Source organism: Muscardinus avellanarius (assembly GCF_963383645.1).
Source record: "Muscardinus avellanarius genome assembly, chromosome: 15".
NCBI classification, from domain to species: Eukaryota; Metazoa; Chordata; class Mammalia; order Rodentia; family Gliridae; genus Muscardinus; species Muscardinus avellanarius.
This window is the reverse complement of record NC_137801.1, coordinates 58,475,258-58,501,673: the sequence shown is the minus strand read 5'-3', so window position 1 is coordinate 58,501,673 and position 26,416 is coordinate 58,475,258. Positions and strand designations below refer to the sequence as shown.

General features: G+C 38.6%; 1 protein-coding gene across 1 annotated transcript in view; it reads left to right on the top strand.

Annotated features, from left to right (window-relative positions):
* Window positions 1-26,416, top strand: part of WDPCP (WD repeat containing planar cell polarity effector) — a gene marked incomplete at its 3' end in the record, with an annotated part of 308,777 nt that overhangs the window by 57,344 nt on the left and 225,017 nt on the right. Inside the window, exons 9-10 of the mRNA XM_080711300.1 lie at window positions 10,901-11,510; window positions 26,192-26,380. Coding sequence (XP_080567426.1) covers window positions 10,901-11,510; window positions 26,192-26,380 — 799 coding nt within the window. The remainder of the gene's footprint in view (window positions 1-10,900; window positions 11,511-26,191; window positions 26,381-26,416) is intronic.

Sequence of the window (26,416 nt, the reverse complement as noted above, 5' to 3'; positions counted from 1 at the left end):
ATTAACTTAAACTAAGCTAAAATAGTTCACTTTAGGATTAATACTACCAACTTGTGTATCCTCAACACTGGACATTTTCCCGTCCTTCTGTAACTCTTCCTTCCTTTTTGCTATTATCTAGTTGAAGTTTTTTCATTCCTAAAAGTTCTATCTCTACAAAAGACCGCCCTTCCTTCTTCCGTCTTTTTCTTATTGGTGCATTGTAGTCGTACATCTTAATGGAGCACAAGATGGTGGGGCATTCATGCACACATCACTCATTTAGCCTTCCCCAGTTCCCACCCCATTCCCTCCCCGTCCTCCTCATGTTTGGCTTAGTGACTGACTTTGCTGTTTGTGAATGTACATCCTGTGCATGGGGTGGCCCTAATCGTGCAATCTTCTTGACTCAGCTTCCCAAATCACTGTGATTACAGGTTTACACCACTGCACCCAGCTTCACGTTTTAATTTTATTGACTTGGTCCTGAAATCAGTGACATAAATCTTAAGAATTTTTAAAGTTACTAGATTTCAGAATTCACCAGGCCTGGGTAGTACCTGAAGACAGGGTTAAAACCAAGAAGTCAATGAGAGAAGGAAATTATTTTTTCATTTTTTTATTGTTATTGTTTTTGAACCCAGAGGTACTCTACCACAGAGCCAAACCCCAGCCTTTTATTTTATTTTATTTTATAATTTTGATGCCAGTCACACTAAATTGCCCAGGCTGGCACTGAACCTGTGATCCTCCTGTCCCAGCTCCCCAAGTTGCTGGCATTACAAGCATGTGCCACCGCTGCCCAGCAAAAGGGAAATTTTAGTCATGAAACTTGTAGAGGATCACAATGCAGCTTTCTGGAAGGTTCAGGTAGGTTTCAGGTTACCCGTGACGGGTGGCAGGAGTGTCACCAGACGCAGTCCTCTGCTCTGGGGTCTTCTCCCTCCTTTATTTTTTTCTTCAGGGCACTGTCACTTAGCATTTTTCCCTTCACTACACACCATATCTTTGCTCCTTTATCTTAGCATCACATCTTGGCCTTGATCATTTCCTGACTGGTAATTTAATCTGAGTTCACTCTGTGAGAAAAACTAGCTGCATAAATCTAAAATGAGAGGTATTTTAATATGTAAAAATTTGGATTTTAAGTCTGTCTTTTTCTTGATGTTTTGTAATAAATAGATGACTATAGTAGTTTTGACTTTTTTTTTTGTGGCTAGGACCTTCTAACAGAATGTCTTGTAGCTAGAAAATGTACTAATATATTTTTATTTCGTAGGGTACTTCTATCCATAGGATATACTTTAATAGCTTTAAAAGGAGACTGAAATCGCAGGTGTTTGCACTTGATTTTCATTACCTTGGTATATCATTATTAGAGTTTTTTTTTAGAACTGAATGGATTTTCTTCTGCTGTATCTCATTGTGTATTTTATCTGAGCTTCATTTTATTGATCAGATCATTATCTAGGTCTCTCTCTGTTTTCAAATACAAAATGTCTTACTTTAGAATTATAATTAAAATTCCAGTCTACTCTACTTTTCTTTTCTTTTTTTTTAATTTTTCAAACATTTATTTTATTTATATGCTGGTAAGAATAAAAATCACACATACAGAAATGAATTTGACTTGTGGAATTTTGGTTAAATACAGAAAAATAAATATATTTTAAGTATATTACTGCATATTACTTAGAAATAGTTTATAACACAATATTATTTATTTTTGAATTTATTATTTTTATTTGTGTCATGCATTTTATTTTATTTTATTTTATTTTTTATACAAATTTTTTATTATTGAAAATAAATGTTATGCCGGGCATGGTGGCGCACGCTTGTAATCCCAGCATTTGGGAGGCTGAGACCAGAGGATCGCAGTTCGTGGACAGCCTCAGCTACTTAGTGAGGCCCTCTGCAACTCAGTGAGACCCGGTTTCAAAATAAAGAATAAAAAATAGGGCAGGGGGTGTAGCTCGGAGGTCAAATGCCCCTGGGTTCCATCCCCAGACCCCCCCCAAAAAAAAAGAAAGAAAAGAAATGGTATACATTTAAACTGTACTTGGTGCCCTCTCCCCCCACCCCCATTTTCCCTTCCCCCCTTCCACCAATGGTTGTCCAGGGTAACCATGCCATATTCATACTTTTACACATGTTCAGGTGTAGACCCTCATTAATCAAGTTCAGCCTTCCTCCTCTCCTATCTTTCCATTCAAACTTTGCTGAGATTTCCCCTCCATTATCTGGAGTCCCACTGGTATCCTCTGTGTTCTCTAGTTTGGGCATATTAGAGGAAACATATGTACCTTCTCCTTCTGTGCTTAACATAATGCTCTCCAGGACTTTCCATCCTCTTGCAAATGACATGGTTTTGTTCTTTATGGCTGAATAGAATTCCATTGTGTGTATTTCCCACAGTTTTGCAATCCATTCATCTGTTGATGGAGACCTAGGTTGGTTCCATACTTTGGCTATTACGAATTGTGCTGCTATGAACATAGGTATGCATAGGTTACTGTATTTCTCTGAATTCAACCCCTTTGGAAAGATACCCAGGAGTGGTATATCTGGCTCATATGGTGGATCTATTCCCACCTTTCTTAGGAATCTCCACACAGATCTCCATAGTGGCTGAACTAGTTTGCATTCCCACCAACAGTGTAAAAGAGTTCCTCTTTCTCTACATCCTCGCCAGCATTTGTTGTTATTTGATTTCTTTATGCTTGCCACTCTGACTGGGGTTAGATGGAATCTCAGTGTAGTTTTGATTTGCATCTCCCTGATGGCCAGTGATGAAGAACATCTTTTCATGTATCTATTGGCCCTTTGTATCTCTTCTTTTGTAAAGTGTCTATTCAGTTCAATTGCCCGTTTCTTGATTGGGTTGTTTGTTGATTGGTTGTTTGTAGAGTCTTTTGAGCTCTTTGTATATTCTGGATATTAGCCCCCTATCAGTCTACTCTTCTTTTCAACTAAAAGTATTAATTGAGCCAGAAATAGTGGCATATGCTTGTAATACTTGGGAGGCTGATACAGGAGGATAGCAGGTTCAGGGACAGCCTCAGCAACTTAACAAGACTCTATTTTCAAAATAAAAAACAAAATTGGGCTGAAGGTATAGCTCAGAGGTAGAATTTTCTTAGGTTCAATCCCTAGCACCACTGTAACAAAAAAAAATTAATCCACTGATCAGTGTATGTGTGTGTGTGTGTGTGTGTGTGTGTGTGTGTGTGTGTGTATTAAGCCACATGTGGTGGTGCACATTTGTAACTTGGGAGGCTAAGACAAGAGGATCATAGATTCAAGGCCAATCTCAGAAACTTAGCAAGGCCCTAAGCAACTTAGTGAGATCCTATTTAAAAATAAAAAATAAGCCAGGCATGGTGGCGCATGCTTGTAATCCCAGTACTTGGGAGGCTGAGACAGGAGGATCGCAGGTTCTTGGCCAGCCTCAGCTACTTAGGCCCTTCACAATTTAGATACCGTTTCAAAATAAAGAACAATAATTTTAAAAAAAGGCATGGAGTGTAGCTTGGGGATAGAATGTCCCTGGGTTCAATTTCTAGTTAATGCAAAAACAATTTTTTAAAATTAAAAAAGGCTTGGGGTATATCTCAGAGATAGAACTCCCCAGGTTGGGCATGGTGGCACACACTTGTAATCCCTGAACTTGGGAGGCGGAGACAGGAGGATTGCGCAGGTTCAAAGCCAGCCTTGCTGGCTTAAGAGACCCTGTTTCCAAATAAAATATAAAATAGGTCTGGGAGTGTAGCCTAGAGGTAGAAGGGTTCCATCCCCAGTACCACCAAAAAAAAAAAAAAAAAAAAAAAAAAAAAAAAAAAACCTCCCCAGGGTTTAATTCCAAGTAATCCCCCACACATACATACACACACAAATTAAACATTACATTTAGATAAATTTCAAGTATTATTTCACTGTTTATGAGCTTTTGCACTCAGGATGTCTGCCTTGTAAATCAAATTATTTTTAAACATTTTCTTATATGTACCATATTTTTATTCTTGTTTGTTAAGTGTATTGTGTGTGTGTGTGTGTGTGTGTGTGTGTGTGTGTGTGTGTGTGTTTTGCTGGGAACTAAACCCATGGATTATTTTGAACCCCTGGATCATAGGTTCAAGCCCTATTTTATTTTACAATTTGAAACACTCTCACTAAGTTGCAGAGGGCATTTCAAAATGGATGTAGTTGACCTCAAACCTGTGATCCTGCCATCTCAGCTTTCCAAGTACTGGGGTTATAGGCCTGAGCCATCACACCTGGTTCCTTGTTTATTTATATAGCACTACATGACACCTTTATTATGGCAGTATGCAAATTTATTATTTTCATAGACCAAAATGTTTCTTTCGTTCTGTTAATATTGTTTATCTTCAAATGTCACATAATTAAGTATAAATTAAAATGAATTTTAAAATCACAAAATTTGCCTTATTTAAAATATATTCAGTAGTAATGCTTATTGAGTCATTTCCATATGCCAAGTACAGCGCTAAGTATCATAAATAAATGAAATCCATTTAATATTAACTTCTAAGCCACATTTTTTCTATATTTAAAATTATCTTCCACATTTATAGTTGGCACTTACAAGTATCAGCTATAAATTCTAAGTAACCAAATATGGATCTTATTTTGTATCAGTGTCTTTCATTCTTTTGGTTACCTGCTATCCTTGCCAAAGAATTTGGCATCTTCTCTTCAGGAACAACAGTAATATCCACTGTGTATTGAGGGGTCCTCTGGCTTCTGTATATTAGTTATATTATTGTTACGGCATTCCTGCAACACAGGAATGTCCTACTCTTATTGGTACATTATAGTCTCACATCATAATATAACTCACAGTGATTGTGGAATACATACACATAGAACTCGGTGGCTTTCTCCTGGCTTCCCCTCCCAACTCTCCTTCCACATACAGGGTATTGAGATTGATGCTAGTATTTCCATGTATGTATATAATGTCTATGGAAGTGATTTATTTATTAATGCTCCACAGGACCCTTCCCCTAGACCACCTCCCTGGCTCCACTGCAGTTTCCCCACCATTTTCTAAAGTTCTTGTATATTTATTACTTCCTAACTTCGGCGTATCAGAGAAAACATATGACCCTTCATTTTCTGTGACTGGCTAATCTCACTTAATATAATATTCTCCAGGTCCATCTATTTTCATGCAAATGACATATGTTTGTTGATCTTCTTGCTGAGTGGAATTCCATTGTGTGGATATCCCATAATCTTGTAAACCATTCATCTGTTGACAGGCACCTATGCTGGTTCCATAATTTGGCTATTGTGTAATGTGCTGCTATAAACATGGACATGCATGTATTACCACACTATTCTGACAAATCCTTATTTTACACATGAGAAAACTATAGTTGTAAGAGATTGTAATCTTGCCCAAAATATCAGAACTCAATATTGCCAAGACAAGAGTCAGGCTCTATTAATGTGTTTCTGCAGTGCAGTATTATCTGTGGGAGATATACTGAGTTAAGTCCAACATAGAATTAAATTCTGAGCCCATTTATAATAATAATTTAATTGTTTAGATAGGTAGGTATTTTGGATGTTAATGTAACATCTCATCATTCTAAAGAGTGAAATAAACTTGCCCCTGTGTGTTATCTACATAATACTACCTCAAAATACTCCATGCAAATGATAGCAGAAACTGATATCAAACTCATGAAATTGTATTTGTATGAGTTTTGTTTTGAGGAGGTAGTTTAGTTTTTATTTGGTCGATTTTAGGGATACTTTCTCATATTTACAGAGCACATTATTTTTAGTGCAACTCAGTCAATACAGAAATGAAGCATCTTTAGGAGAAGTCAGCTTATTAAGACTTTTCTCTTCCAGACTACCTCATATATGCAAAGCAAAGCTGCCTTTCGTATTTACTACCTGAAAACCAGCTCTGCACAGGCGTCTGTCCCACTCCAAGATCAGTAGGCTCCGTTGTCATTGCATAATTTGTCTCTTGGGTCTCTTGACTGTTTTTTCCTTTTTTCCCTTTTTCTTTTTAGCCTTCTTCCCTCCACTACACATACAGTTCTAAGTGTCCCATGGGCCTCGTTCTTTATCTGATCATGTGGAAGAAGAGCTGTTCCAGTCAATAAACTTATAAGTTAACTGTGCTGGACAGCCAGCATGTCCTGTAGCAACCTGGGTTTTCAGAATCAGACAGACCTGGATTCAGACTATAAATTATCATTTATAAGCTTATATAATCTCTCAGGCCTTTGTTGTCCTTAACTGTGGAATATAGATTATAATACCTAATTTGAGGTGTTGAAAGATTAAATAAGAAAATGTATGAAATGTGATTGCCGTAGTACCCTGTTTTCTTAGTTATTATTATGGATGGGATTACTCTTTACTCAAATAATATGCATTTCAGCCTTTAAACTTCTTTTTTCCTTTTGATAATACTGAGGATTGAACCCAGGGGCATTCTACCTCTGAGTTGTACCCCCAGCCCTTTTTTAAAAAATTTTATTTTGAAGCAGGTTCTTGCTAGGTTGTTGAGAGTCTTGTTTGTTGCCGAGGCTGTTCTTGACCCTGCAGTAACTCCCGTCTCAGCTTCCCAAGTGAGATTACAGTCGTGTGCCAGCATACCCAGCTAATCTTTAAACTTTTATAGTATCTTTTTTCTCCCATTTTGGTGCTAGGGATGGAACTCAGGGTGTTGTAGAACCCAGGGAACTACCATTGAAGTATGGCAGAGTTCTTGTCTAGCATTATATATTTAATTAATACTGTGCAAAACATCTCCTCCCCCCCCCTTAAATGAATACCAGGCATCCACAATCCCACAGTTAGTTGGGCATAAAGCAGGTGATCCTCTGACTATGGCTATCACTTTGGAGTAATCTTGGATTGAAGAGTGCTGGAAAGGGACTCCGTGGTCTTTCTTCCTTTCCCCCCTTTCTTTTGGTGAAACTATTGAGCAGTTAGAGATAGTTTTACAAACATTTGAAAATGTAGAAGACTGAGACCTTTCTCTGCGGACCTTGAGGCTCATTTGTTCTAGGTCAGGACCGCCATCTGTCTGGATCCTGGTTCAGGCCTCCGCCCCTGTGTGAGTACAGACTCTACTGTTTCAACTGATCTCTCAATTTTTCTCAACTTAAAATACTCAGTATGCCCTAAGTCATCCTTTATAAAACTTTAAGCTTTCTGGAGGTATGATATTTCAACCAGCATAACAAGTGTTTTGTTTTATAAAATATATATATTTATCCGGGCATGGTGGCGCACGCTTGTAATCCCTGCGCTTGGGAGACGGAGACAGGAGGGGATTGCATAGGTTTGAAGCCAGATGCGCTGGCATAAGAGACCCTGTTTCAAAAAAATATATAAAAAATAGGTCTGGGAATATAGCCTGGAGGTAGAAGGGCTTCCAGGAACTCCAGTACCAATAATAATAATAATAATAATAATAATAATAATAATAATAATATATATATTTAAAAGTTTACTACATAGTACCAGCATAGTTATTGGCTGCCACACAGGTACAGAGAGGTAAAAAAAAAAAAAAACCCACAAGATAGTTTATATTTTAAACTTACGGTGAAAATGTGGGCATATACCTAATTGTCAGAAGCAAATAGAAGGCTAAATGTCATGAGAGAGGCACTGGCTACACAGGGGCTGGGAAAGGGATATGGAGACGGATAAAGGAAGGAGAAACGCTGCCCAGCTGTGAGGAACCCAGAAAACTGGGGTACTTTGAGCCTATCTCTTTAAAGGTGAGTGTGATTGGTAGGAAAACTGAGTCTCTGTGGGTGAAGAGAGGATTTCAGACAAAGGACATGAGTGAAGCTACAGAGCTGGGACAATGCAGGGAAGTTTTTAGTTTTAACTCAAGGTAGAGTAGGTGAGGGAGAACAAATGAGGTAACGCTGGAGTTTGCAAGTCAGTTCATGTCTCACCTTTGTTCAGAACTTGCCTGTGGCTTCCCATCTCACTTAGAGGAAAAGATCGGAGCCTCCATTGATCTGCAAGCTAGTGCAGAGGACTCTTCAGCCCTTCAGTTTCCATTTCCCACTGTTCTCTTCCTTGCTCCCTGGTCTGTAATCGTATCGGGCCCTTCCTTCATCAGGGCTGTGTAGAGCTTCTTCAGAAGCCATTTCCTCTGTCTGGGGCACCCTCTGCTCAGATGGCTGTGCAGCTTGCCCTTCTTGCAGGTCATTTTACTGGCTAGGCCTATCCTGACCCCTCTGAATCATGCCCCCTTTCCTTACTCCTGTTCCTCTCCTTACTTTATGTTACATCATAGTGCGTACAGAGTGTACATACAAGGCCATCTATGCATGTTTATTTGCTAATTGCTTTTCCTTTCACCTTGAAAGTATAATTGAGAATGAATATTTTAAGCTGAAAGAAATGAAGAAAGCATCAGAAGCAGAAAGATCTCTGCGGCCTTCTCTTTCTCTGACCATCTCTCACCTTTTCCCCCTGAAACCATAAAAGTAAATTCTTTGACTTCCCTCCTCTAAAAGTAGACAGAGTCACAAAGAAAAATCGGAACAAGCAGACCTTGCTAAGTCCTTCCAGCTTATTACTACAGGTCATACCTGCTTCTTGTCCAATCGGACTTCTACACAATTGTCCATTTTCATCAAGCCTAAGCATAGAATATATAGTCTTCCCTGAATCTTTGGGCCCTCATTTCTGAAATCTCGTATGCCATAAAACTGGTTAAATAATTTAGTTATGCTTCTCTATTGGTGATGTTTTATTTTGTTTTTTTTAAGTAGAGGCATCAGTCAGGCACCTCACAAAGGCTTAGGAGACATACTACTTTATCTCCCATGCAAGTTCATGCCCCTGAGGGAGAGACTTTACTCACTGCTCTGTCCCAGCACCAGTGCTGGCATGCAGCTCATACTCGAACGTTTATTGGACAAAAAGGAAAAAAGAGCAAGAAAGAGGGTGTGTGGAGAGGAAGGTGTTGATTATGAGTCCTATAGGAGTTTACATTCTAAGCAGGATAAAACAGTTTAATTCATTAGCCAGTGGGTTCTTGTTGAACTGGGGGAGTGAAAGTAGATTAAGAAGATTAAGTTGGTGGTGACGTATAAAATGGATTGTTTTAAAGTCACATCAGCTTCAACTCTCCTCCCAGTATAAGATAGCAGTTAAACAACTTTACATTTTGAAGTAGTTTAACTCACAAGAAACTGCTATAATAGTACAGTGAATTCTCTTTGTCTCCTTCTCCCCTAATGATAACACCCTACATTATTCTAGTACTTCTTAACATACAGAAAAATTACAGTGGTGCCATACTATAAACTCAGGGACAGACCCTCAGTTTAATCAGATTTTAAATGTACTTTTTGCGTACGTGCAGTTCTATAAAATTTTATTATGTGTTATTTAATATTTCTACAGTCAATTTGAAGTTTTTGACAAAATAAATGTTAAAAATATTCTCTTTAATACCACTCTTCTGGCTCTTGACCTTCCATCCTTTATCTATGACTAAAATGGATAGCCTGGCCAGGTGTGGTGAAACATACCTGTAATTCTAGTACTTGAGAAGCTGAGACAGGAGGATCACAGGTTTGAGGACCACCTCAGCAACTTAGCCAGGCCCTCTGCAACTTAGTGAGACCCTGTTTCAATATTAAATAAATAAATAGGTAGGTAGATAAATAAAAGGGCTTGGAGTATAGCTTGGAGGTGGAATCCCCTGGGTTCAGTCCCCAGTACCCTCCCCCAAATTGACAACCTGGTTTTTGTTGTTGTTGTTGTTGTTGTTGTTCTGCATTGATGTTTCTTTGAGGCAGGTAGCCTTTTCTTTATACACTAAAGACAGTTTTTAAATTTTACTTCACCAATATTGACAAATTATATTATTTACTAGGTCTTGATTTCTTATTTTTAAAATCAGCATATTGTATTATTTTATTGGTCATTTGTCTGTTTAATAGTCCTTCATATCCTTTCTGATAGCAAAATAATTCTAAAAGTCTATAACAGAAGTCTGAAGATTTTTCCTTTATAAACCTAGCCCTAATAATTAGAAATATGTTTCTGGAAAAGATGGTGGATAGAAATATTAGATAATCTTTCAAATTTCTAATTTTAAAAATCTTTCAGATTTTTAATTTCTAATTCAAATTTCTAATTTCTAACTTTTTTTGGTTATTGTTCTAGGGATTGAATCCAGGGGTGCTTTACTGTGCTCTACCACTGAGCTACATCTCCAACCCTTTTATTTTTTATTTTGAGACAGGGTCTTGCTAAGTGTCCCCGGCTGGCCTCAAACTTGTGATCCTCCTACTTTAGCATCCAGAGTACCTCAGACTATAGGTCTGTAGTACCATACCTGGCCTAACTTCTAACTTTTAAAGTTATTCTGGAGTCACATTATTTTTCTAACAGGTTGTCTTGATAGTTTTTCTATATCATGGACATATTAACTTTTAGTGTGTTACAGATTTCCCAGAATCATGTGTTAAAATCTTAATAACTAGCCAAGTGTGGTGGCACATGCATGCAATCTCAGTATTTGGCAGGCTGAGACAGGAGGATCACAGGTTTGAGGCCAGCCTTACAACTTAGGAGACGCTGTTTCAAAACAACAACAACCACCACCAAAGGGCTGGGGGTGTAGCTCAGAGACAGAATGCCTTTGGGTTTATTCCCCAATACCAAAAAGCTTTAATTCTTTCAGCTGTGCTATATATATTTATCTATGTTCTCCATTTGAGATCTAAGTGCTCTATGTAGTATAATGTATGTCTGTGTTGGTAATGGCTCAGGTGAAAATTTATGGTCTTTAGTAGGTTTCTGAATTAATATGAAGGCCTGTGAGTGGCAGCTGTTGGAAAATCAAGGTCTTTCTGAATGCCTTTCCTTGATGCATTTCTTACAGGTTCTGAGTTCTGTTCGCACAGAATGGGATCCCCTGGATGTTCACTTTGGTGCCACACAGCCATATCAGATGTTCACAGTAGAGCGCTCTGTCAGCAGAGACAAAGAGCCCATGGCTGACAGCGGCATCTATGAATGTGTTCGGAACAAAATCCACTGTGTGTCAGTCACCAGAATACCACTAAGATCGAAAGCCATCAGCTGCTGCAGGAGTGTTACTGAAGACAAACTGATTCTGGGCTGTGAAGATTCTTCAGTAATTCTTTATGAAGCCCACCGTAGAGTGACTCTCTTGGCCCAAGCTGAACTTCTGCCTTCATTAATAAGCTGCCACCCGAGTGGCACCATTCTGCTAGTTGGCAGCAGCCAAGGGGAGCTACAAATATTTGATATGGCCCTGTCTCCTATTAACATCCAGCTCTTGGCTGAAGACCGCTTACCGAGGAAGACGCTGCAATGCAGTAAATTCTTTGATGTTTCTAGCAGTCTTGTTCAAATGCAGTGGGTAGCTCCTCCAGTTGTTTCTCAGAAGGCCGAAAGTAAGAACACCTGTGATCTCCTCTTCCTCAGGTTTGACAGAGGACCTTTGGGTGTGCTTTTGTTTAAACTTGGTAAGTCAAGGAAGTTGGTAAGTATAGTCTCTGTGATAGTGATATGACGAAGGCAATAAAACTATTCTTGGAATGTAGATTTTCTCTTTGTCAACCAATACAACGATTGCCTTTAAAAACTCTCTTACTAGAAAGGATTTGTGGGTGATTTTCTGAGTGTCAAAGGAACATTAGGTATTGAAGGATTTGGAAATCACACTAATTTTCCTTCATGATGATTAAAAAGCCTAAGCATTCACGTTTGATACTCTCCACAGTAAACTGTCCCACTAAAACAGTCCTTAAGTATAGATGGGTGAGTATTGAAAAAGTATTTACTATGTGTGTGTGTTATAAGAATGCAATACTTCTGTGAAGCAAGTATTTTAAAAGAAAATAAAGAAGGGTGTGGTGGCACACGCTTGTAATCCTAGCACTTGGGAGACTGAGACAGAGGATCGTAGTTTCACTGCCAGCCTCAGAAACTTAGCAATGCCCTCTGCAACTTAGACCCTGTTTTCCAAAAAAAAAGAAAAAGAAAAAGAAAAAGAAATAGGACTGGGGGTGTAGCTCAGAGGTGGAATGTCCCAAGGCTCAATCCCCAGTACCACACACCAAAAAAGGGCAGATATTCAGTTAGAATTTGCTAAAGAAATCTGTGTAATTTTCTTGTTTCCTTTTAGACAAAAGTATGCAAAAGGATTTATCACTATTTTGTATATTAATGTAGTCCATTTCAACCAGGAAACTTTAACATGAAATTCTATTATGATGATTCATTTGCTTTTTGTAGCTTTGCATTACCACAATGGCCTGGAATAGCAGTAACTTCTTTACGTAATTTTAAAGAATTTAACATCCTTGAAAGAACCTCACTTAGGTTTAATGAAACGATTTTTATTTAACACACATTATGGCTACTTGAAAAATTAGAAAAGTAGCTGAGTGTGTTGGCACATGCCTGTAGTCTTAGTACATAGAAGGCTTAGACAGCTCGAGGATTGCAGGTTTGCAGCCAACCTCAGCTACTTAGTGAGGCTTTCAGCAACTTAGTGAGACCCGTTTCAAAATTGAAAGAAAATGTAGGGGTTTAGCTCAGAGGTGGAATTCCTCTGGGTTAAATTCACAGGACCAAACACCACACAAAAAAGTTAGAACCGTAAGTACATTTTGAAACCTCATAAAATTTGACTCTGTGACATAAAGTTAAGTTTTTAAAGGCATTGTAATATTTGTTAACTAGCTTTCAGTTTACTTTGTATTTTATGAGTTTTATACTTGAAGTAAAACTAGTGAAAATGACTTGATTAACTCCAACAATATTATGCATATAATGTGAGGCCTATGTTCTTTCCACATCATAAAAATGCAAATAAACCTATTCTTACTGTTAATATTGTCCCAGAAAAATGTTTGGAATCTCAATTATTACGAGATAATCCAGTTATACCTTGCCCAACTACATGTTTAACATTTGTATGTCTCCATACACAGCACTAATTAAAGTGGATGTTTGATGTTTTATGTCTGTTAAAACACACACATTCTCGTATATTTTCTTTCTCTCTTCCCCTCTCCTTCTCTCCCTCTCTCCCTTCTCTCCTCCTCTTCGCCCCTCTCTCTCTCCCCCTTCTCTCCCTCTCTGTCTCTCTCCCCCTCTCACTCTTTCGGTTACTCAGTTACCTGTGATGGTGAGTCTGTCCGCCCACACACACCTGGCTTTATCTGCAGCCCTCCCTTGTGGGTCTCCTCACAACAGCTTTGCAAAAAGCACAGCTTTCTCGTCCTATCTCCAGCACGTTTGCCTTCTTACTAAAGTAAACAGGCGCTCAGTGTGGGGATTCAGAGGGCTTCCTGCTAATTGCCAGCTTGTAAACTTAATTGGACTGTCTCCCTGGGCACTGTTCCTAAATCAATTAGGCAATGAGTTGGCTGTCACCTCTTTTTCCCAAGAAGGTCTCTTGGAAGAGAATTATCCAATAGAAGTCAAGCATTCAAATAAAAAGGTGATAACTTCTGCAACTGACATTTATCATTTAAATTTTATTTGATATGATTTTTAAGTTTAATAAGATAGAGATCTTGTACAATCTTTGCAGTCACTTTAGAAGATCTAAATGTGGAAGTTCTAAGGATTGATAAGCTTTGTTTCTCACTTTTAATGTATTATAAGATTAATATTTATATCAAATTATTTTTCCTAGGAAGAGTAGATTCCTTGAAATAGTAGATTCCAACTAGCAAATTTTTTTAAAAAAGAAAACCCAGTTCAAAGAACAGATTTTTCTTATGATTTGCTACTAAATACATCCAAAAAATTAATATACTTCTTGAATTAACACAGTGCTGATTCTGGGCACCCATGTGGAATTTTCATGTATAATTCAAGTTACTGCATATGTAAACAGGTAGTTGCATGCGCAGTTCCCCCACTAGGGAACATTTATGAGATTTTTTTTTCTCTCAGATGCTTGTTATGCAAGCCTTTGGAAAATTTGACATGAAAGGTGTAGCTTACAATTTAAAATTGTAAAGATAGATCATAGATCATAGTTTAAAATAGAGCGCTGTCATATGTAAACGTGGCAGTGGCTGATGCCAATATGCTAAGATTTTGGAGTTTGACTCTAAGATGAGGTCAGTCAGTGTAATGTTAAAGGAATACTCCATTCCAAGGGTGAGTTTCTGTCCTTAATCCTTACAGGGATTGCACATGAAAAAATATTGAGTATTAAAAGGCCATCTCCACTGTTATTAGAAGAATTCCAAAGACATGTCTTCCTCAGGAAGCATCTGGGAATGTCATGCTCCCACAGGGAAGCCAAGAAATACTGGTTTATATAAGGCAGTTAAGTACAGTATTCAGAATTTCTTTATGTTGCAGTCATTATCCCATATTTATACATACATATACTGAAATTAATTCTGAGAAGTGGAGGCCCTGTTATACTACCAAGGTATTAAAGCCCTTCCAGTTCTTCTCAGAACTTTCTTTAACCTCATTGCACCCTTTAAACTCAGAGGATTTGCTCCCTCTCCTGCCAGTGGAGGATCTCACCCTTTAGTTGGTGAGATCATTAAGCTGATGTGCTCCTCCCACCCACCCAGCCACTCACCTGCCTGCGCCCAAATCTTTCCCTGGAGCTTCAGAGACAAAGGAGCCCTTCCTCTTGTCCATGGCTTCTACCTTTAATGCCGCTGTGGATCCCACAATATTTCTTCCCACCCACCTCGAATCCTGCTACAATTAGCTGAGAAACACTGTGAAAACACTCTTAGGAATGTTTCCCCTCTGTCACTGACCAAATGTCCACTCGCCTTTTTTGGCCAAAGTCACCCTGACCCTCTGCCTCTTCACTTCGCATATGTCTGCAGTGTTTGCTTGGAATTGCTCTAGGGAAGGTCAGCAGTGACTTTTTACATGGTACGTATATTTCTCTCATCACGTGATGACTTTTCAGTAGCTGGTGGTTGCTGACCACTTCCACTTTCTTGGAATTCTCATTGCATTTGTCTTCTATGAGCCTGAATGCAGTTTCTCATCACTTTTTTACAGTCTTCTTCCTACTCATGAAAATCTTTTTGTGCAGATTGAGTTTATTTTTAATTTAGCTGAAATCTATGGTTTGAATTTCCACTCTAAAACTCATGGTAAATTTTAATTGCCATTGTAATAGGAGAAGGAGATGAGGCTTTCTTTTCTTTTCTTTCTTTTTTTTTCTTTTTCTTTTTGGTAGTGCTAGAACTTGAACCCAGGAATGTTCTACCTCTGAGTCACAACCTCAACCTTATTTTATTATTTTACTTTGAAGCAGGGTCTCACTAAGTTACTAAGGGCCTGGCTGTGTTGCTGAGTCTGGCTTTGAACCTGATGATCCTCCTATCTTAGCCTCCCAAGTACTAGTATTAACAGGCATATGCCACACACCTGGCTGGAGTTTAGAATTGATTAAGTCCTGAGGGCTTTCCCTCAGGGATGGATTAATGCTGTTACTGAGGGAGTGGCTGGCTGTTGTGAGAATGTGTTTGCTGTAAATTTGGCCCCACCCTTCCTGTCTGTCTCAAACCTGCTTACTTGTCCTTCCCAAGGTTTTGATACACCAAGAAAACCCTCACCATATGCAACCTCTTAATCTTGGTCTTGGACTTCCCAGCCTCCAGAACTGTGAGCAGAATAAACTTCTGCTGTTTATAATTTACCCAGTCTGTGGTATTCAATTAAAGTTGCAGAAGATGGACCAAGACACTATCACATCTTTGACTCTAGGCCAGGCGACTCCTGACTCCACATCCACACGTTGACCTGGCTTGCTGGAACCACCTTAGACTAATTGTGTGCAGACATGAAATCATCGTCTTTCTCCCCAAACCTGCTTTTCCTTTTGTATTCTCCATTTTGGTGGATGTTAAAACAATTCAGATGGAACCTCCAAGTCAAAAGATCCTACAATCCTCTCTCACCTCCGTGCCATGGCCACCCCTCACCCCTAATGTCTGTCTTCTAAAATACTGTCAAAACATCTCACCCAGTTCAACCTTAACTGTCAGTGCCTTAGTCTAGACGTCCCTGTTTTATCATGATCAGGTTGGGCCTTTGCCTGCATTGTCTGCCTCACAACCATCCCATCCCACCTCCCAATTAATCGCCTGAACTGCATCACAGCAATCATTCTAACTGTGCAGATTTGGTCTTGGGTTCCCAGCTTGAATCACCTTGGCGCTGGGTCAGCTCTTCCTCTGGCCTCCATCTCTCCTGCGGTGCTGCCGTGGTACAGCATCTCAGCCGGGCATCGCTCGCCCTCCACTCACAGTGTGGTGCAGCAGTGCTCCCTCCATCTGCCCTGTCTCTGCTACAGTGTTTTCAGACAGACTGTAAAGTGGGGAAAGGTTAAATATAAGAGTAGGCGAGAGAGAATGATGCTAACGTCCTCCCTCTCATAGAATTTTGAAAATTAACTCTCTAAAAAGTAAGAAATGGGATTTTTCTCTTAGAAACTTTGTAATATTTTCTCTAAAATTTATGTATTTATATATAAAATGCACACACACACACACACACACACACACACACACATATATATATATATATATATATATATATATATATATTGTACTAGGAATTGAACCCAGGAGTATTCTACCTCCAAGCTATACTCCTAGCCCTTGTGTGTGTGTGTGTGTGTGGTACTGGGGGTGGAACCCAGGGCCTTTTCTACCTCCGGGCTATACTCCCAGACCTATTTTATACTTTATTTGGAAACAGGGTCTCACTAAGTTGCTGGGAGCCTCACTAAGTAGCTGAGGCTGGCTTTGAACCTGTGTGATCCTCCTGTCCCATCCTCCCAAGTGCTGGAATTACAACCATGTGCCACCATGCTCGGAAGCCCATTTTAATATTTTTTTTAATTTGAATCAGGTTCTTGCTAAACTCCTGAGGGTCTCATTAAGTTGCTGAGGCTGGTCTCAAAACCAGTAATCCCTGTCTTATTCTGCCGAGTACTAGGATTACAGGTGTGTTCCACCACTTCTGGCTCAGAGAGAGAGGAAAGGGGGACAGGGATGGGGGGAGGGAGAGAGAGAGAGAGAGAGTACACACGTGCGTGCGTGCGTGCGTGCGTGTGTGTGTGTGTGTTACTGGAGATTGAACCCAGGGGCATTCTACTTTGATCTATACCCTCACCTTATTTTGCAACAGGATCTCATGAAGTTGCAGAGAGCCTCACTCAATTACCAAGGCTGGCCTTGAATCCAAAATCCTACTGCCTCGACTTCCCAAGTACTGGGATTACCACCACACTTGGCTCAAAAGTTATTTTTAAAGAGCTATTTTAATATTATATTCTACTCAGGTAGCAATTGAGAATAGTTTGTTGCTTGGAAGAAATGTCAGGTACTTTATTAGATGCCACATCATCTTAAAATTGGGTCTTTGTGTCATTTGAAATGAACTTTTATTCCAGATACTATTCTGTTTTTGTCACACAAGAATAATGATGGATTTTTAAAATCCATCATTTAAAATTTACCAAATTTGCCAAGATGTAATCTACATAAATAAAATTTAAATGTATAATTTACTAAGTTTAAGTGTATGGACTCCCATGATTACCACCACAATAAAGATGTAGAATATTTCTATCATCCCAAAAAATTCTCCCAAGGTCCTTTGTTAGTAGTTAATCCCCACTCCCTAAAACTGAGGAGTATTGATCTGCTTTTTGTTGTTATGGATTAAATATGGTTTTATAAAATTTTATAGAAATGGATCAAATAGTAGATATTTTTGTGCCTTGGTATTTTCACTCAGCATTAATCTGTTAGTATGCATATGTGTCATTTTTTTCTTTATATTACTGAGTAGTATTCCGTGACACAGAACATACCATGATTTGTTTTATCCTTTCACATGTTGATAGACATTTGGATTGTTTCCAAATTTAAGTTAAAGGGCTAAAATTGCTATATACTTTCATGTACAGGTCTTTGTGTGGACACATTTTAATTTTTCTTGAGAATCACTTAAGAATAGGTAATTTTCTGGACCATATGCTACTTAGAAGAAACAGACCATTTTGTAAAGGGATTATGCCATTGTGCATGTCCATCAGCAGTTTATGGGCATGCCAGTGGCTCTGTATCCTAACACTTGATTTTAGATTCTTTTAAATTTTAGCCACTCTAGTGAGTGTGAGGTGGTGTTGAATTCCATTTCCCTGATGACTATTGGAGTTTAATATTTTTCCATGTGTTTATTACTGTATGTTTTTTCTGATATAGTATTACCTTCAAACCTTTTGTTCAATTTTAATTGGTTTGTTTATTCATAAGAGTTCTTTAAAACACATATATACATACATACACACATATGTATGTATATGTACATATATGTATTTCTAAATATACATATACTCTCTATATTTCTTAATATAAGACTTTTGTGAGAACTTTTGAATAATTTCTTCCAGCTTTGTAGCTAACCTGTTCATTTGCTTTGAGTTGTAAAAGGTTTTAGTTTTATTGAAATCTAGTTCATAAATTTGTTTATTTTATGGCTTGTGCTTTTTTATGCTCTAAGACTATTAATCCAAGATCACAAAGATATTCTTCTGTGTTTCATTTTTAAAAATGTTGTGGGTTTAACTCTAATATTTATGGTCTATTTCAAGTTAATATTTTGTATTTATTGTGTGATATATTTGAGACTACTTCTTTATTACAAATACTCAGTAGTAGCACTACTTGTTGGAAAGCACATCCTTTCTGTCACTGAATTACATATGTGTGCTTATGAGTAGACTATTTTCTTCTACTGAGCTATATATCTATCCTAAAGCACAGTGGTTTAGTTGCTGTGACTTTACAGTAAATCTTGAAATCAGTTACTCTTAGTCCTATAACTTTGCTTTCATATTGTTTTAGCTCTTCTAGATCCTTTGTATCTCCATGTAAAATTTAATACTTGGCTTCTCTATTTCTACAGAAAGACCTGGTGGGTTTTGCTTGAAATTGTATTGAATCTATAGATCAGTTTGGGGAGGAATGACAATAAACAATATCTCTTTACATTTACCTCGGGCCTTCATTGTTTTCTCTCTAATTTTTATAGGTTTAAGTAAATATATATATTTTGTTAAATTTATCACTTTCATGATTTTAAATGCTGTCATAAATAGTATTGTTTTTTTGGTACTGGTGATTAAGTCCAGGAACATCCTGTCTCTTAGCTACACCCCCAGCCCTTTCTATTTTTTACTTTTTTTGTGTTGTTTTTGAAACAGGGTTTTGCTAGGTTGCAGAGAGTCTCTAAGTGGCTGAGGTTTGTCTCAAACCTACAATTCTCCTGTCTCAGCCTCCTGAGTACTGGGATTAAAGGCACGCACTACACACCCAGCCTGTAAATAGTATTTTTAATTGTTCATTGACATTATGTAGAAATTTTTTTAAAAAAATATTGACCCTGCATTCTAGAACTCTGTTAAACTCAGTTGTCATTTTTTGTAGATATTTTAGAGTTTTCTTTCTTTTTTTGTGGTCTTGGGGATGGAACCCAGGGCCTCTACCTCCTGGCTATGCCCCTGACCTATGGGGTGGGGGTGTGTGGAACCCAGGGGCTTTTCTACCTCTGGGCTATACTCCCAGACCTATTTTATATTTTATTTGGAAACAGTGCCTCACTAAGTTGCTGAGAGCCTCACTAAGTAGCTGAGGCTGGCTTCGAACCTTTGCGATCCTTCTGTCTCAGCCTCCCAAGGACTGGGATTACAGGCATGCGCCACCACGCCCAGCTTATTTTAGAATTTTCTATATAGATGATCCCATGACAACTGGATTAAAAACAATTTTACATCCTATCTGTATGCTTTTATGTTTCTTTCTCGTTACACTAGCTAGGACATTAAGTACAGTATTAAGCAGCAGTGAGAGACATCTTTGCCTTGTTTCCAGTCTTAGGTAAAAGCATTCAGCTTTTCATTATATCATGTTATTAGGGTGAGGAATTTCTCTTCTCTTTCTAGTGTGCTTTCTAGTGTGCTACATTATCTTGAATGAATGTTGAATTTTTCTCAAGCACTTTTTCTACTTTTGTTAAAATGATTGGTTTTTTTCCTTTTTTATCTGGTTATATGGTGAATTATATTGATTGATTATCAGGAATTTAAATGACCTTACATTTAAGATGGGATACATCTTATCTGTTCATGACATAATATCTTTTTGTATATTTATTAATATTTTGTTAAAGGTTTTATGGGAAATAACGATCAAAAAATTTTCCTTTTTCTTTTGGTTCTGGGGATTGTACCCAGGGGCATTCTTACCACTAAGCTAGATCCCCAGCTCTTTTTATTTTGAAACAGGGTCTTGCTGAGGGTCTCATTATTATTTTTCTCTTCTTGTAATATCTTTGTCTTTTTTTGGTGTTGATATGATCTAACCTCATGAAGTGAATTGAAAAGTATTTATTCCTATTATATTTTGAGTTGTATAGGGTTTATATTATTTCTTCTTTAATGTTTGATAGAATACCCAGTGAAGGCATCTGGACATATGCAAGGCGTGTGTGTGTGAAGGTTTTAACAGTGAATTCAGATTTAAATGATACAGGTCACTCAGATGGTCTGTTCTTTTATTGGTGCTTTGTAGTCACACATCTTGATGAAGTTCGGGGATCGGGGCATATGTGCACAGAGCACTCGAGCTCGTTTATTGTTTTTTGAAGGGAGTGTGCTGGGGATTGAACCACAAAACCTCTGAGCAATGCTTCCAGCCCCTGTCCCTTTGTTCTTGAGTAAACTTTAATAGTTTGGTTCTTTCAAAGAGTCCATTTGTTTTATTTGTTTGTATAATGTTATTCATAGTATTTGCTTTGTATGTGTGGGGGGTACTGCTGCTTGAACCCCAGGGGCGTTTTACCTCTGAACTATACCACACTCCTCTTTTATTTTTTATTTGTAAACGGGTTTGCTAAGTTGCTGATATTTTCACTACATTGCTAAGGGTGGCTTGAACCCATGATCCTCCTGGCTCAGCCTCCCAAGTACTGGGATTACAGGCATGCACCACTACACCTGGTTTATTCACTTTTTTTTTTTTTTTTTTTTGGTGGTACTGGGGTTTTTGGAAACCCTTCTACCTCCGGGCTACACTCCCAGATACCTAATTTTTATATTTTTATTTGGAAACAGGGTCTCTTAAGCCAGCGAGGTCAGCTTAGAACCTGCGTGATCCTCCTGTCTCCGCCTCCCAAGCGCGGGGATTACAAGTGTGCGCCACCACACCTGGTGTTATTCACTTATTTTTAAGTATATGCAGTTCTATAGTGATTATTCTTCATACATGATATGTGACATCTTTTTTTCTTAGTTTAGGCAAGCTTTGTCAGTTTTACTCTCAAGTTTTTGAGTTCATTGGTTCTTCACTATTCTTCATTTATTTTCTATGTATTATTCTTACATTTACTTTGGGTCAAATTTGCTCTTCTTTCCCTAAGTGTTTTTTTTTTTTTTTTGGGGGGGGGGGGTTGGCACTGGGGATTCAAGGCCTTCTTTCTACCTTTCACTAGATTGATTGATGAGAAGTCTCACTACTTGCTGAGGCAGTCTTTGAATTTGTGATCCTCTTGTCTTGGGTTCCCAAATCCTGGGATTGCAAGCGTGCACCACCATGCCCGGGTTTTCCCTACTGTGTGTGTGTGTGTGTGTGTGTGTGTGTGTGTGTGTGTGTGTGGTACTGGGTTTCCTGGAAACCCTTCTACCCCCGGGCTACACTCCCAGGCCTATTTTTATACTTTTTTAAAATTTGGAAACAGGGTCTCTTAAACCAGCGCAGCTGGCTTTGAACCTGCGTGATCCTCCTGTCTCTGCCTCCCAAGTGCAGGGATTACAAGCGTCCCCCACCACGCCCGGCCTTCCCTACGTTTTTAATAATCAGTTGGATTATTGCTTTTAGGCCTTTTCCTCCTCCTCCTCCTCCTCCTCCTCCTCCTCCTCCTCCTCCTCCTCCTCCTCCTCCTCCTCCTGCTCCTCTTCCTTCTCCTCCTCCTCCTTCTCCTTCCCCCCAGCCCTATTCTTTATTTTGAAACAGGCTCTCACTAATTTGTAAAGCATCTTCCTTTTTCCTTTCTTTCTTTCTTTCTTTTTTTTTTTTTTTTCTGAACTAGGGAAGGAACCCAGGGGCATTCTACCTCTGAGCGACACCCTACCCTATTTTTTATTCTTTATTTTGAAACAGGGTCTCACTGAGTTGCAAGGGCCTCACTAAGAAGCTGAAGCTGACCCAGAACCGCACCCTCCTGTCTCGGCAGCTGGAATGCTGGGATGCTGGGATTACGAGCCTGCGCCACCGGGCCTGGCTCTCTTCCTTCTTCTCTAATTGAAATATTCAAAGCTATAAACTTTCTTCTAGGCACTACTATTTTACATTTCACAAATTTTCATTTGTTTCTATTTTAATTCAAAATGCTTTCTAATATTCTTTATGATTTTTCTTTGACCTATAGGTTATTAAACATTCAAGGATTTTTCAGATATCTTTATTATTGATATCTAATTTTCTTGTGGTCAGAGAACCTACCCTATTCCATATGATTTTAAAAGTTTGAATTGAGCTAGGTGTGGTTGTGCATGCCTGTAATCCCAGTACTTGGGAGGCTAAAACACAGGTTTGAGGCCAGTGTGTGGTAACTTAGACTATTTCTTTTCTTTTCTTTTCTTTCTTTCTTTCTTCTTCTTTTTTTTTTTTTTTTTTTTGGTGATACTGGGGTTCCTGGAAACCCTTCTACCTCCAGGCCTATTTTATATTATTTTTATTTGGAAACAGGGTCTCTTAAGCTAGCGAGGCTGGCTTTGAAACTGCGCGATCCTCCTTTCTCCGCCTCCCAAGCGCGGGGATTACAAACTTGGCCACCACGCCCGGCATGAGGCTATTTCAAAATACAAAATTTTAAAAAGTACTAGGGGTAAAACTCAGCAATAGAATGCTCCTGGGTTGAATCCCTAGTATCACAGACAAACAAATAACAAAAACCTTGAATATATTGAAGCTTGTTTTATTACTCAAAATATGATGTAGCTTGGTAATATTCCATATATACTCAGAATGTATATTGTTCTGTTATTGGGTGAAGTGTTTTATAAATGTCAATTAGGTCAGATTCATTGATAGCATTTCTAAGTATTCTCCATTTTTCTGTTTACATGTTTTCTTGATTCTTGAGAGAAGTACTGAGATTTGCAAATATTATTAAATGTTTTATTTTTCTCTTTTTAGTTCTGTCATTTTTTTTCTTTTTACTATTTCAGAGCTCTGTCATTGGGTGCATTTAAGGTTTGTTATATTTCTTTATAAATTTTGGACCTGTCATTATAAAGATATAGAATTCTAGGGTAATTTCTTCTTATCTCTCAGCACTTAAAAACATCTTCCTGTTGTGTTCTGGTTTCCATAATTTCAGATACAATGTCTTTAGTTATTTATGTCTTTGTTTCTCTGTACACCCTATATTTTTCTCCCTGTAAGTTTTAAGAGTTTCTCTTCTTCATTTTGTTTACAATTATATGGTACCTCTTGTTTCTTCTTAACAGATCACTTCTTTCCCTTACTTCTAGGAGAAGTGTTGCTTAGGGTATACATGAAGTCAGTAGATTTTAGGTATTTTCAGTTCCCTATGAAGTTCCTACAAATTAATATCCATTGCCAAGGAGCCACCCTGATTTATGAGGACTTCCAGTGCTTGACTGCAGGCTCATGAAGGCTTTTGGATAGTCATATTTGTCGAGTCTCACAACACAAAAAGAATAGTAAAGTTTTACTGCTTAGTATAGTCAGGGCAATTCCCCAGATTCTCTGTCAAGTTGAGTCCTGTTAGATAGAGCCTACGTTTTTATTTTGATGTGACTTGGAGTTACTCTGAAGAATTTCAGCATCTATCTCATGAACTAATATGGTTTTTAAAATGCCGAAGCCTATAAATATTCCAGTGAAATGATGATGATAGTAATAAAAAGAATTGTAGTAATATTTTATAATACATTATAGCTTATGAAGTAATCTTGCATACGTTTTCTCATTTAGTTTTATGATTATTTGTACTGAGAATCTTTTGTAGACCTACTCAAATTAATAAACATTGGCTAAGAAATAAAAGGTTTTATAGCCAGCTATTTTTAAAGATGAAAAATCAAAAGAACCATGCTTAATATTAAAAATCTTATCACTTATTGTCATTTAGCACACACAAATTGTTAACTTCAAATGAGATCAGCCTTTTAAGCCAGGTGTGGTGGCGCACGCTTGTAATCCTCATGCTTGGGAGGTAGAGACGGGATCACACAGGTTCGAAGCCAGCTGCGCTGGCTTAAGAGACCCTGTTTCCAAATAAAAATATAAAATGGGTTTGAGAGTGTAGCCCGGAGATAGAAGGGTTTCCAGGAACCCCAGTACCACCAAAAAAAAAAAAAAAAAAAAAATGAGATCATCCTTTTAAGAGACAATAAAGTAGCCTGGTGTCATGGTATACTCTTGTGATGCTAGTACTTGGGAGGCTGAGACAGGAGGATCACAGGTTTGAGGCCAGCTTTAGCAATTTAGCAAGACTCTCAGGAACTTAGTGAGATCCTGTTTCAAAACAAAAAGTAAAAAGAGATGTTGCAGGTGTAGCTTAGAGATAGAATGTCCCTGTGTTCAATCCCCAGCACCACACATACACAACAACAAACACAATAAACTAGAACAGAATGCCTTCCCTTGAAATTTTATTTATATGGTTTTGGTCCTATAAGTTTAAAAGTAGATTTTCTTTCATTGTAAGAGGATAAATGAATGTGCTTCTATTATACCAAGAGAGTTTATAGCAAATATTGGTTGTGCAGGGGGTCAGTTCTACATTTCTAGCACTTAACTCAATAAATGATTTTTGTGTGTGTGTGGTGTTGGGGATTAAACCTAGAGGCATTCTATCTCCAGGCTGCACTCCGCAGCCCAATTTTTTTTTAAATTTTTATTTTTTGGTGGTACTGGGGTTCCTGGAAGCCCTTCTACCTCCGGGCTACACTCCCAGACCTATTTTTACATTTTTTAAAAAATTTGGAAACGGTCTCCTAAGCCAGCGTGCACGGCTGGCTTCGAACCTGCGCGATCGTCCTGTCTCTGCCTCCCACACCCGGCCAATTTTTTATTTTTTATTTTGAAACAGGGTCTCACTAAGTTGCAGAGGGACTCAATAAGTAGCTGAGACTGGCCACGAACCCGGATTCTCCTGTCTCAGCCTCTCAAGTATTGGGATTACAACTGTGCCTCACCATGCCTGCCTCAAGAAATGATTTTCTAAAAAAATTATGGAAAAATGTACTCTATGTATTTTATTTTATTCATTCACTCATTCATTCATTCACTCATTCATTCATTCATTCTGTGGTACTGGGGGTTGAACCCAGGGCCTTCTACCTCTGAGGTTCTCCCTCAGTCTTACTTTTTTTTTTTTAATGTCAAAACAGGGTCTCACCAGGTTATTGCGAGTCTCACCACTTGCTGAGACTGTCTGTGAACCTGCAATCCTCCTTTCTCAGCCTGCCAAGTACTTGGATAACAGGCCTGTGCTGCCATGCACAGCTTCTATTTTGTGTTTTAAAAGACTCACCTGGCCGGGCGTGGTGGCGCACGCTTGTAATCCCCGCGCTTGGGAGGCGGAGACAGGAGGATCGCGCAGGTTCGAAGCCAGCCGCACGCGCTGGCTTAGGAGACCCTGTTTCCAAATAAAAAAATGTAAAATTAGGTCTGGGAGTGTAGCCCGGAGGTAGAAGGGCTTCCAGGAACCCCAGTACCACCAAAAAATAAAAAAATAAATAAAAGACTCACCTGGCCAAGTGTGGTGGTGCAAGCCTGTAATCCAAGTATTTGGAAGGCTGAGGCAGGAAGATGATCATCACAGGTTTGTGGTGAACCTCAGCTATGTAGTGAGGCCCTCTGTAGCGTAGTAACACCCCATTTGCAAAATAAAATAGTACATGTTGATTTAGTGTTAACTGGATGCACTTTTTGGAAATAAAATAAATAGTGTAGTAACACCCCATTTGCAAAATAAAATAGGTATAGCTCAGAGGTAGAATGCCCTGGGTTCAGCCCCTGATAACTAACGCGTGTGCACGCGAACACACACACACACACACACACACACACATCTGGTTTCATCTATTTTGTGGCAGGTATCCTCACTCAAGGACGGCTGGGCCCGGTAGACATCATTTTCCAGTACATTCACTGTGATGAAATCTACGAGGCAATAAACATCCTGCGAAGCATGAACTGGGACACCCTGGGCCAGCAGTGCTTCCTCAGCATGAGCGCCATTGTGAATCACCTTCTTAGACAAAGGCTCACTCCAGAGAGAGAAGGTCAGATTGCAGTATATGTCATCAATATGTTCATAA